General features: G+C 35.1%; 1 protein-coding gene across 1 annotated transcript; it reads right to left on the bottom strand.

Moving 5' to 3' along the window:
- Positions 1-5,434: 5,434 nt before the first annotated feature.
- LOC116189564 (glycine-rich protein 2-like) lies at positions 5,435-6,713 on the bottom strand. Its single transcript, XM_031519276.1, has one exon. The coding sequence runs from the start codon at positions 6,437-6,439 to the stop codon at positions 5,870-5,872; it is 570 nt and encodes a 189-aa protein (XP_031375136.1). The 5' UTR covers positions 6,440-6,713; the 3' UTR covers positions 5,435-5,869.
- Positions 6,714-14,036: the final 7,323 nt, after the last annotated feature.

The following is a 14,036-nucleotide window of genomic DNA, read 5'->3' as shown; positions in this document are numbered from 1 at the left end:
CTTGAAAAATAAAGGTGCTTGAAAGGTAAAGGTGTAAGGAAAAATAAAGGATAGGTAAGTAAAGTGCAAGAAAGGAAAAGATAAGTAAAGGTATGATTAATGTGGTGGTCGGGGACCCTTACAATGAACTTTAATTCATGTATTTATAGGCGTTTATAATGAAACCCTATAAAATCTCTCTAAATGGATACGCCTATAAAATAGGGTATCGAGATAATATTTGAAAGGGAAATAAATTTCTAGCAAATCTAAATTGCCTAAAAGATAGAATATCAAATCATATTGGAGAAATATCCGACTTAATCACTATCTAAGATCGAAGATATCACGAAATAACACGATAATATTACTTCCTTAATCTCCAAGATGCTCGACTGCCAAGAGAAAATAAATCCTCCACTGCCTCTAACTATAGATGCACGTCCATACACATATATTTCTTCATGATGGACTCTCTAATTAGGCTTTGTCTTGATGGGCTTGATTTTGCTTGGACCTTCTCCTTTATTTGGACCTCGACTTTAATCCGACCCCCACTGTGATGATCACGACTAGCCTTTTTAAACTCCGACCAATATGTCCATAAACTCGGGAAAACCATCGGAATCGCCTATTACATATAATGACTCGGCAATCTTCACGAAGTGCAAAAAGTAGGTGTAAACAAGAATTTATTTTGGGAGAATTTCAGGTCTATTTTTAGATACTTTGAAGAAGAGCTCTAGTCGCAAAAAAAAAAAAAAACAGAGAGTTGCAGCCCTTCAGATCAGCAAAAACCCAACCAAAATTCACTCTCTTGGAATTTTTTGTGGGTCCCAAGCATGTCTAGAGAAGGAAATTCGAGGGAGATATTTTGATATATTATTGGCAATTGCTATAAGGATTTTGGGAGATATGTCTAGAGTTGTGATGGCGGAAATTATGGATTTCAAATAGGAAATAATATTTCAGGGCTTTGTGAGAGAGTTTCGAAATTGAAAGGGGTTGATTTTTAGACGTTTAGGAACAGAGAAAGGGGGATGTTCAACGCTTTGGAGAGAGATCTCAGCGTGACTTCTTGGGAGAAGAATTGAAGCGACTTTACGATCAAAACTCGGCGGAAGCTTGTTCTTCTTTGTGGTTTCTTTTCACTGTTTTCATTGAGTCATGTCTAGGATGAATTTCTTGGTTTTATTGGCACAATCATGAGCTCACTTCATCTTTCTAGGGTTATGATGGAACCGATATGTTACTAGATTTCTGATACTCTTTTGAATTTATGTATTTAGAATCCGTTATTTATTCTATCTTGAGTTTAATCCTTGTAATAGTTTGGCCAACTATGGTGGTATCAATTTATGTCATTGCTCCGCATATAGTTCCCCTAATCACATTTTCATTGATCGGTTAACCTAATTGAAGTTGGAAGACGGATTTTAGGTTTAGAACTGAGATAGGATAGCCTAAGTCCAATCTTGAGGATTCAAGTCGATTAGTGGGCAAGACAAAAATATATTTCCACAACTTAGATAGCCAGTTCAAGTTAATACGCAACGAATTTAGCTTAATTAGAATTCTCGTAGGAATACGGGAGATTGGTTAAGTTAAATTTTTTTCCTAAGCAACTCGGAAGATACTTAGGAAATACTAGAGCAATTGAGGTTAGTAAACGGGTTCTTGACAAATTAATGATAAAGAGTATTGGGTAGTCTAGTGAAGTATTGGGGGAAATCATAATCCTAAGTCTTCTCTGTTGATTGAACTTTTGTTGTGCTATTTCTTACTTCTTAAAAGTTGAATTTTCGATTAGCTTAACCTTAGTGAGGTTGCTCACATCAAATGCTAGTGAAGCTTTTAATACGGGTCTCCAAGGGAATGATCTCTACACATTAGGCTGTAAAAGGGTCAACACCAATCAGTTAGATAAATTTATATTTTTGGAATTTTCTAATTTAAATATTATTTAGCCTTTTTAATTATCATTGTCATATTCTGTATTAATATTTCTACACTTTAGTTTTGGCTAAGGCTACCACGCATCTTATTATCTCCAATCTTAGGTAGCCAATTCAAGTTAATGCGTAATAAATGTAGCTTAATTACTATTTTCGTTGGAATCTAGGGGATTGGTTAAGTTAGATATTTTTCCTAAGCAACTCGGAAGATACATAAGAAATACGAAGGTAATTGAGGTTAGTAAATGGGTTCTTAACAAATTAATGATAAAGAGTATTGAGTAGTCTAGTAAAGTATTGGAGGAAATTATAATCCTAGGTCTTCTCCACTGATTAAACTTTTGTCGTGCTATTTCTTGCTTTTAAATTTTACTTCTTAAAAACCAAATTTTCGATTAGCTTGATTTTAGTTAGGTTGCTAACGTCAAAGGCTAGTGAAGTTTCTAATACGAGTCTATGTGGGAACGATCTCTACATATACACTTTATTTTACTACTTGTACTATGCACTTGCTGTAAAATCGTCAACATGATAAATTTTTACTTTTTGACATTTTCTAATTTAAGTATTATTTAGCCTTTTAATTAGGGCAAATTACACAAAAAAACCTAAATTTTGTAAAACGTCAAAGTTTTGTCATAAATTTTATTTTGTAACAAAAAAAACCATAAGTTTTCTAAATTGTCTTAAAAATGACCTCCGTTATAAATTCCGTCAATTTTACATACGTGGACTGTTAACTTTAGACATAAATTAATAAACAAATAAGATAGGTTAATTAAAAAACTTCAAATTTTCAAAAAGGTCTCAATTTCATCATAAATTTAATATGTAATGAAAAAAACCATATGTTTTTGCTTTAAAGTCGGCCCCGGCTAACATCTCCTCTCATGGACCATTTTTGAGAAATTTTTAAAATATATATTTTTAAAATTACAAATCAAAATTTAGAACAAAACTGAGACTTTTCTGAAAATTTAGTTTATTTTTGCAAAGAAAAGAGAAGATGATCAGATGATGTGTAAATTTTGTGGGTCCCGTAAAGTTCACGTAGGCAAATAAACGGCAAACTTAACGGAATGGTAACGAGAGGTCAAATCTGAGACGATTCTCAAAATATGTGGATTTTTTTGTTACAAAACAAAATTTATGACAGAACTGAGACATTTTATAAAATTTAGATTTTTTTTATGTAATTTACCCTTTTAATTATCATTTTCATATTCTGTATTAATATTTCTACTCGTTTAGTTTTGGCTAGGGCTACCACGCACCCTATGATCTCCAGTCTTCTTACCCTATAATTAACTTTGCATCAGTGCACAAGCATTGGGGACGTCAATAATGAATAACGAAAACAACTTATCTTTGAAGCTGGAAGACTCAAAGTCAACTCACTCTAGCCTCAAAAGTTAAAAAGCCTCGAGCCAATTCGACCTTTAAAGGTAATGGAGTCTGATTTCGTCTTTCTCCTCCAAGTCTTCACGTTCCCAAATCCTCCATTTGTGGTTGCTCCAAACCTGCAAACAAGGGAGATCGGGATCCTCCCCTCTGATGCTTAAGTCAGAGAGTGTCTGGTATGTTATTACTTAAGGTCAAAGTAACTTACCCAGACGGGGATCTTAAAAAAGCCATCCCAAGATATTCGGGATGTGAGATATATTCTAGATATTTTGGTACATCTTCCTAGCGAGTAAGTATATATCTTTAAGGTGAGTAAGTAAAGTCAGCAGATATATCAAAGAGATTTTACCATGGCTGACCCGATTGAGGTCTTTGGGCCTGGTGAGCTTTCTTCTGCAGCTTGGCCCACTAACAAACCCGTAAGTCTTCATTTGGGTCGGGAGAGCCGGACCTATCAAAGGCAAGATAATGTCGGTGAATCGTTATTTTTCTACCTCTGGAGTCAAAGTTCTCGCACCAATTTCTCGATGATGTTTCACAATGCGTGGGTCAATCAATTGTCCCTAAATATCTTTCCAAGGAGCCCTTGTCACTATCAAATTCTTAATTCGATTTCACCTTAAGATGAAATCTAAGATATATTATCTTATAATTTACTCAGTAAAATCATCAATTAGGTTATTTTACATCTTTGAGATTTTCTAGATTAAATTATATATTATTCCGCTTTTTATATATATTTTTATATTTGAAGGTTATAAGTAGGCGAGTGCTCGATGTAATTCGATGAATTAGTCTGAATAATATATCTTTTATTTCCGTAGTTTTGATCTGCGGCTGCCATATATCCTCATGTAACTAACTCCCTCTCTTCTTGCCTAGTGATCAAGAGGTCTCAGATTCGATACCTAGTGAGACTACCCGTACCCCCTTATTAGATATTTAAGATTTTTATTTTAATGTACTAGGCCCATGAACCTCCCTTGTAACCGACAAAAACTGACTCCCTCTCCTCTTTCTTCACCATTTTTTCCAATCCAAAGACCATACATTTATTCACTCTCTGTTTACCACTTTGTACAACATATCCCTCTCCTTCGCTTCTCTGCCCATATCATTCCTAGAGCAGATCAGAACAGAACCAGAATGCTATACGTCCATGGAGCATGGCCTTGCTCTCATATCATAGAGTAGGTTTTTGCTCGAAAAGTGAAGATCCCCAAACATAAACGTCCCTTTCCAACGCTAAGGCAAGTACATTTTGATTTACGCCCAAACTCTCGCTAATATTAATTAGGATCTCAGGCAGATATCTTCATCATGCAGAGCTTGGTAAACTTTTTCGGCTGTGAAACGAGAGCCTCGAGTCCATAAATTTTTCAACACCATCGTTGTCCTATGGCACTAGCACATTGTTGACAAGGACATATTTTAAGGGTCATTCCCACTACTTGTGCCACAGATCAACCGAATAAGGAATAATTTCTGAAAGAGAAAAGGATAATGTTTGCGATGAGACAGGTAGCAATGAAATCGAAAGGAAGACAGGTACAACCCACGAGTAGAGACCAACTTGCAGAATCCGAGAACCTGTGATTTCTTTTCCTTTCAACATGAAAGTGAGAGCGAGCGGTCGCAATCGGTCCTACCATGGACCACACTCCCGTGAATCCAGCAAAGATAAGGTTCGCAATAGCTTGAGATCCACTTCTTGTTTATTAACTCCGACCTCGTTCTTACATCGGCAATACAGAAGGTACATAAATATGAAATAAATCACGTCACTGTCATTCCCCGCTCCCGAAGAGAAAATCATCCGATTCCAAGCCCAACCACATATCGATTCCCGAGCTATCAGAAGAGAAATCGGCAGGATAATGCATATAACGCCCGAGTAGAAGCTCATTTCGACTCTTCAAAAGAACCAATCAACATCGGCTAGACTTAGACGTCTTTTGAAGGCCAAAACCATGGGGCAATTGAAGAGACATGAACCGACGAGCGAGACTGATAGGAAAACTTGAAAGGAAATGCAAAACGAATAGAACTAGAAAATCCACCTGCAAGTCGATACCGTTTGTTGCGAACACATCGGCTTCTATAAGTAAACGCGTTTCATTGGCTTCTTTCACTTCACACGTAACATAGATACAAAAGAGAAACAAACTTGGTAAGGAGAAACATCAATTAGTTATAACAGAAGACTGTGTTTTCAGGATTGTCACCCTCACCGAAATCGATCGGGTCGAATAAAGAGGACTTCATCAACCACCCAAAAGAAAAAAAAAAAAAAATTCTCCAAGCACCAAAAATGGAACCAAACCATCATAAACAATAGCACCACATAGACAAATAAATGAACGCAAGCGAACGGGTAACTGATGGTTGTCGTTCGATGTTATCCGCATTACGACTTCACCATCTGTCCACCAACTGGAGAGCTGATCACCCGAACTCGATTGGCTGGATACACAAATGAAGTAGGAATGGAGAGAGCACCTCATGATAACTTCACACCCGCAAACTCAGTTCTACTGGTTAGGGCACTCCCGCGCTATGTGCCCTTCTTCCCCGCAATTGAAACATCCCCTGCCACCGCCACCGTATCCTCCGAACCTTCGACCACCCCCTCTGCCTCCGCCTCCGCCTCCGCCTCCTCCGCCATGCACACCACCAGTCCCCTGGTAACAGTCCCTCGCCAAATGCCCCATCCTTCCACAGTTATAGCACGCCCCTCCCCCACCGTAACCGTCACCACCACCGCCGCCGTAACCACCACCGCCTCCTCCGCCGCCGCCGTAACCGCCCCCGAATCCGCCCCCCCTGCGCCCGCCGCCCCGGCCGCCCCTTCCTCTGCCGCCTCCGCGGCCACGTGATCGGTCGAGGACGGTGACGTCCACGGCCCTGGTGCGCTGGTCCTCGCCATACTCGACGCTGAAGGACACGGACTGGCCCTCGTAGAGGGAGCGGAACCCGTCGGAGCGGATTGAGGTCTGGTGGACGAAGAGGTCCTCGCCGCCGTCTTCGGGCGAAATGAAGCCGAAGCCCTTCTGGGCGCTGAACCACCTCACGGTGCCGGTGGATCTCTGGGCCTCGGCCATGGCAGGAAGGTTCTGAAGGTGGTGGGCCGAGAAGTTGTTAAGCCCGGAAGAGATCTCTTGCCATTGTCGAAGGGGAAGATTCCTTCTTCATCTTCATCATCATCTTCTTCTTCTTCTTTCTTCTTTCTTCGCTTCCACTGACAGTGGCTTTTGCAGCGGATCTGCTTTTTCTGCAGATTCGGTCGTGCGTAATGGTCCAGCTGATTGGATCGGACAGCGGAGAGGGTTTTGTCAGCGTGGGATCGACGGTGGAGACTGATTCCGGGGATTATCCGTTTGGATATTTATAAGAGGCGGAGCTGCTTTCGTTTATTCGTTATTGCCACGCAAGCTCTTTCGGCGGAGAAAGGATTGGATTGGATAGGACTAGGCTGGGCCCTACTTGTCAGCTTCAGAAAATAGTCAAACCTACTACTTCCCCTTCTTTTTTTCATTTTATTTTGGGTGATTTTTTCTTAACAAGAGGAAACTGTATGTTTATTTTCTTTCGATGGATTAAATTTATTTTCGGTGGGTAACTGTGTGTTTATTTACTTTTTCTTATTTTCTGCCTGTTCTATTTTTTATAGTTTTCATTTTTTTTTTCCGCTAATGTCTGCATCTTGTACATTACATTTTTTTTTTTTTTCAGACAACTTTTCCCGTTAAACTTGTTGAATTGGATTGTCTTGGCTGCCAAATCAGTGACACATTATCAAGTATTATGTTTCCTTTTCCGTTAATTGAACTAAACCGATAAAATGAACCCCGGTTCAAATCTTAAAGTCGATTCCAGTTATACTTCTCTCTGGGTTTGCTCGTAATTTAGGTTCTACCACGGTTGTATTAGCTGAGTTATCGGGTCTAGACCTTGTGTAGAATCTTGGAATTCATCCGGTGATTCTCGAAGTAGACTCTGAAGTAGCCTGCAAGCTCATTACATGCTCGAGTAGGTGTGGCCCGCACATTTCCCCATTGGTGGAGGCAATAAGAGGATGGCTAGAGAAGGAGTGGACTGACAAAGTAATTCATAAGTATTGAAAAGGTAATTCGTGTGCAAACTGATTGACCCAAAATGCTTTGTGATTGCCGTTGGAACTTCATCTTTATGCTCAACCGCCAACTGATCTAATAGCGTTATTATTTAGTGATACTATTAGTATCTCCATGCTCTGCTTGTGCATTTCTTTATTTTTATTTTTTTTCCTTTCTTGCAATGGGCTCTATTCCCGTTTTAGATCACCAGAAAAAAAAAAAACCAAAAAGATAAAATATAAAACAAAGAAGAATCCCATTAACCTTAACTACGCAAATTTGCTCGATGTGTATGCAAGATTTGATTGGAGCTGGCAAGGGAGGTAATCGAATTACCTAAAATGCGCACACGAGAAGAATCCGAGAAAAATGATGAACGCCTCCGCACCTTCTCTGCACAACACATTGGATGGCGTAGCCCTGAAGAACAGCTCAAAGCAGCAGCAGAGCAATCAAAATCAAAACAGTTACCTCTACAGGCCCTGACTAGAGAGTTCAAAAGGGTCTTTACGGGCTGCGAACATTTCAGCAAGACGGTGATAACGCGATTGTGGGACTTGAGATCATGTTCAAACCCTGCTCTTGTTCTTGCCCGATTGCGGAATTTGAAGGACACCTTTGCAAAAAGGCATAAAATTACTGAATATCTCACCATTTCCAATTTGATCAGTTTGGTTTAGTTAGAGGAAGTGGAAATAAAAAAATTGGTGATCCGTAACAGACATCTCAATCAATCCAACTCAGCACATTTGACGGAGAAGTTGATAGAAGGATCAAAATAGAAAAATATTATAAGGTATAGAATGAAAACGATAAAAAAGAAAAATGACTAATAGAAATCACTTTGGTTTAAAGAAGGGTATATAATATTGAACCACTGATCGAATTGACACGGCTAGATAATTATCCCTGAGTACAGCGAGGAAATTTTAAAAGCAGTGTAGTTATTCACCAGATAATTAAATAGGATACCCTTTTAAAATTATTTCGAAGAGCCTGTCCACGAGTAGGACAGACCCATGTTACATGATTAGATTAATTAATGACTAAGTTCGAGGTTGATCCCAGTTCCCTAACAGGTTAGTTTTGTTTGACCAGAATTATGACAGCATATACGTTGACTCATGACATGATGTATATACTTTCAATTTTATTGATTATTTTGTTTTATAATGATAGGTGTCTGACATTCGGTCCACTAATACTTATATCCAACATGAATACCTTATAAGTTCATGGGATAGATAAGTTCTACTAAACAAGTTATACAAATGGCCCAACATAAGGTATTCTCTTGCGTGATTCTAGGATAAGCCGAACTTGGCTTTTGCCCGCGAAAGTGGCACTCATCAGGCCAATCCTATTGGACTTTCTTCTATAATTAATTAGTATCAATCACCACTCACAGAAGTTACAATGTAATATATATATATATATATGAAAAATACTGTAATTTCTTAATAAAAAGACTTCCGTTTCACTTTCATTTCCAAAAAGTATTCTTACTAAAATAAATTGAATCCATGATAGCAACTAAATTAAGATTATAATTATAATTGTAATAAAAAAACGGTCTACAGAAAAAAGTAATCAAATAAACCGCTGAAAAGAAATGTAATCAAATAATAACCAACTTTCCCTATTTTCTGTTACGAACTCACCCGGTCTCTTTCAACGTCCCAACTTGCTCTCTTTCTACACGTCAATCTTCTTTTCTTTTAATAATATTCCAAATTCACTAAATTACTTAGATTTAATCGTTTGTGTGGTCATGCGTATTATATTTTCAATATTCTTACATTCGTCATTGTATGCAGCGCAGGTACGTCGCTCTAATATAATTTATGATAGATAAACGTCTGATCCTCCTTTAAGTCTCAATTTATCTAATTTATAATAAAATCACGTTGGTTCTTCTTACTCAATTAATCCGTCAATGTTTAATATTTCCATATTACTTCCTTTGACTTTTGTTAATGTACAGTCAGAAAATCTAACTTATTTTTGTAAACTCAGATATATTAATATTTTATTCTTTATGTATTTAATTAGGAAATTTATGAGAAATGCTACTCTCTTAATTTTGATAATGTAGCATTTAACATTATTTCTCCCGCAGAAGAGTATTTCTTGAACAAACTTGTGTTATTCCCTTTATAGGATTAATGTTACTTATCACTGAACCAACATGTTGTTGATATTCAATCACAACATAAGCGTTAGGTTTTATATCATTTAAGATTACTCTCTCCAACAAATGCACTCCTTGTTTATGGAAATTGATACTACTTATTACTCAACAAATAGCTTGTTAGTGTTCAATCATATCTTTATTACTTATAAAGGCCGAAGAAGAACTCACTTTTCTTTCCGAAATCCATTTTATATATACTTTTTCTTTGGTGGATTTAGATTTTTTTTCGCTGGATCATTTTTTATATACTTGTTTTTCGGTGATCATCATTTTATATTCTTTAAATAATTATTGTCATTAGATTGAGAATATAGAAGTAAATTTCCTAATAATAACTACCTACTACCCCTTTCTCTCACTTCTTTTTCTCTTTCACATCCATTTCTTCTCTGCGCTCTCTTTTCCTTCTCCCTTTATTCCAAGGTTTCTTCAATTTCGGAGTTCTTTTTTCTTTCCGTTACTCCTTCGTGAAGATTTATAAGGCATCAATAACCTCTTTTGTGATAATAATTGTTTCGCTGTATTTTAAATTATTCAGCAACAGCTTAATATATAATTTCATAAAAATATAGAGTTTTGTGAAAATTATTTGTTTATTAGTTTTTTTTTTGTACGATATTCACGCGGAGGTTAGATGCCCTCTAGTTCTTTTATAAACAACATATAATTCTAAAATCATGGTCATGTAACAATATATAAAATTAAGCAGTTTTAATCTTGTCAGAATTACTTGGAAGGAGCGTCAAAGGGATAAAAGAAGAATTTAAATTGAGAATAACAAAGAGGTCATAAGTATCCAAATTGCTAAAATTATTTACAATACATGTTAATAATTTTATATCTTAATACATTGTGTACAGTATATTAATTCTTAGCTAAGTTTTACATTACTCCTCTGGTGTACCGAATCAATTATTTAAATACCTTCACATATTTAAGAGTTGCGTTGGCATTTACAGCGGATTATAAGGAAAGCTGTTCTCAATTGTTTTTTATTATAAATTATTAAAATGTAGTAGTGAAACTTGAAACTACTGCAAAAAATAAAATTGAACAATATAGTAATAGAATGATTCATGAATTAAGAATGAATTCCTGTACCTGCCGGAAAGGGAATTGGACATTGGTGTTAAGAAAATAGTCCTTTGATTTTTAATTTGGAAATCAAATTCCTCTAATCTGTTTACCGAAAAAAGATCCTCTAATCTGAGGAATTTTGCGATTCACGAAAATTAACCGGAAACTATAAATTCTTTTTTATGTTATAAAGTGAATATGCCAATTTTTAGACTCTGATATTTATCCAAAAAACATTTAGAGTGCGTTTGAATTTAGAGTTGAGTTGAGTTGAGTTTTGATTTTAATTAATTTATAATGATTGTATTGTTGAATTATGAGAAAAAGTATGAAAAAGTAATAAATAATTGAGAGAAAGTAATGATTAAGTAATGATTGTGTTGTTAAATTGTGAAAAAGTAATGAATAGTTGAGATAATTTGAATTGAATGGTTAAAAAATTTAAAAAATAAAAAAATAATGATTGTGATGTTGACTTGAAGATAAATAGAGTTGAGTTGAGTTAAGTTGAGTTGAAAAATTTTCAAAAAACAAACACACCCTTAGACTCCGCAACTTTTTTTTGGGTTACAAAAGAGACCCAAAATCTAATATAATGAAAGAGAAATCTTAAATAACTAATAACAGGGCATAGATAATTCCACTAGGTATTAAATCTGCGACCTCTAAATTAACAGGTGAGAGCATGCACCACAACATCACTAATTTTGAGTGATTATGGGTCCGTGAAGTTCATGAACTCCTCATCACAGAATGACTATCATTATTATCTTAAATTAGTCTATATAAATTCAAATATTTGAAACAAAGACCTAAAATTATATATATAATTCTATAAAAAATTTTAAATACGATTTTTTATATAGACTCATTCAAATTTATAATTATTTTTGATATATTAACATCATCATTATTATTTAATCATTATTCTTATTATTATTTTTGTGTTAAACTTGAATTTAAAACCTTTTTATATATTAGCATTTCGTATAATTTATCATGTCAACTTAGTTGAGTTTATTTTATGTTTTTTTCTATATTAAGTGTTTATAAAGGGTTATAAATCTTGTTGTGGACACGTGTTCAATTTAAAATTTTAAATTGATCGATCGCTGAAACTCATTACTTATATCTTCATGTTTTCTTCTTAATATTTCAATGTTCAACTTTAGTTTAATTCAACAACAAACATCTTTATTCTTGTTATCATTTATGATATTATTATCTTTATTTTATGGAGTGTGCTTTAAATGTGTTAATTGGGTTGACTCGAGTATAAAGGCTATAGGTTTTCCTTAAAAAAATTATATGAATAAGATTCGAAATATTATTATAAATAACATTAAGTGAAAGAGAACATAATTTAATCTTAAAAAATGAAAACATTCGCATCTTATAAATTTTTGAAAAAGAAATTAATTTCAATCATTGCGTCTTCCTGTATGGGTAGAGGGAGAAAAAGAATTACATATAACACAAAAGGTAAGTGTACAAGTATAATTCCTTAAAAAAAGACACATTGTAGAAGAGGTAAATTTATGAACGGAATTAAATAATACGATTGAAAGGAAAAAAAATATAATTGATATTTGTAAAGAAAATAAAGTATAAAATAAAAATATAATGTTTAGGAAAACATAATAGATAGAGATGACAAAGTAAATCGCATAGTGTCATATCTTACGAATTAGGGAAAAAAGAGAAAAATCTAGTACACAATAAGGACAAAATATGTGACGTTATATTTATTTGGGAATACTAGAGGTTTGCTTTCTTAGGTACCATGTCTATGTATATATAGTAGTCGTAAAAAAAAAGTAGGAAAACTTGCACACAATATGGACAAATCTAGATAAATGTTAGAGAAATGTTTTTTGTAATAAATGGTCCGACCATAATGATCAAGTCATTTGACTTGACTTGTCAATTGGATTACCCGCTACATAATAGGGCTGAGTTTAAAGTAGTCGACGAAAGGGAGAAATTGAAAGAACGTGGTAACACTCAGGAATGAGAAAAAGTTCCCCACTCGTAATCTAAAATTTGAAAGGAAAAATTGTATATACATCCTTATCTATATATTTAGCATTTTCGATACGAAAATTTTTTCTGATTTTTCTAGATAAAAGTTGGGAAGAAATATTCTTATAATAAAAAATATAATTCGAGCATAACAACTAAATATTATTTGGCTCAACGGATCATTTGAATCACCTGCTATTTTGTTTGGGTCGGGTTTACAAACATATTACAGAAGAGGGAAAATTTTAAAAGATGTGAAAATCAAAGAAAAAAGGAAGAATTTGAATTTTTTTTAATAAAGAAGTGGGAAGTGGATAAAAGGCTCCTCCTCGCCTTCTGGTCCCATTATAGGACCACAAATCACTATCTTTTTTTTTTCTTGAAAATTTAATGGGTCTCAATTAATTCAATTGGAGTTGAGTTGACCCACTAAAAGAGTCTCTTACAATATGAATTTTCTCATTTCACAACACTCGATTTTGAGATCTTATTTAATGAGAAAAACATTGACTAGATTGAATCAACTCATGTTGATCATCCTTATAAGTTAATACTAATAGGAGAATGCATGCTTGCTAATTTTGTTACTGTTGTACTTATCCCACAATCGCGCATTTCATGTAGTTAATTTTCCATCTCAAGTAGTGTTTATTTTTAGATTCCACTAAAAACATCTATAAAAAATTATTACAGAAAGGGTAGCTTAGATGGAGCAATACAACACAACAATTTTCAGGTAGTGCTGAATTTTGAAATTCCGCAGGAGGCAAATGACGGATTATTACGGTACCACATCAATCATAAAAAGTTCTAGGTCTTTCAATTCTAAAAATCTATTAATCATGGAAGTACAAAGGACATTCAATTGTGAAAAGTAAAATACCCAATATAGTCTTAAAAACCTCATCATTACACACTCCCTAACACCTAAAAAGAAAAAGAAAATGGACGCATACATAAGCTTCATGAGAAGAACAAGGACTCCATACTTTGTAGGTTGAAGCCCCAACGTGCTATATGCCACAGTCAATAAGGGTCACAAATCTTTTTTTCTTTTTTTTTGGTAGATTAATTGGAGCCGAGGCACAGGAAAAAGACAATAGCAAAACAAAGAAAAAATTACATCAAGCAAAAGTGGGGTAAGGAGGGCCTAGCAGTGTTGCCAAAGAGTAGTGTAGTTATACTTGCCAGTGGGCTAGAGAAGAAGTGCAAACCGAGTGGTATGTAGGTGCATCCAACGTGAACCCAGGAATCGCAAGTGCAGGTGGTATTCTTGGGGATTGCGGCAGG

This window comes from Punica granatum, chromosome 8 (assembly GCF_007655135.1).
Source record: "Punica granatum isolate Tunisia-2019 chromosome 8, ASM765513v2, whole genome shotgun sequence".
NCBI classification, from domain to species: Eukaryota; Viridiplantae; Streptophyta; class Magnoliopsida; order Myrtales; family Lythraceae; genus Punica; species Punica granatum.
This window is presented reverse-complemented; position numbering and strand designations above follow the sequence as displayed.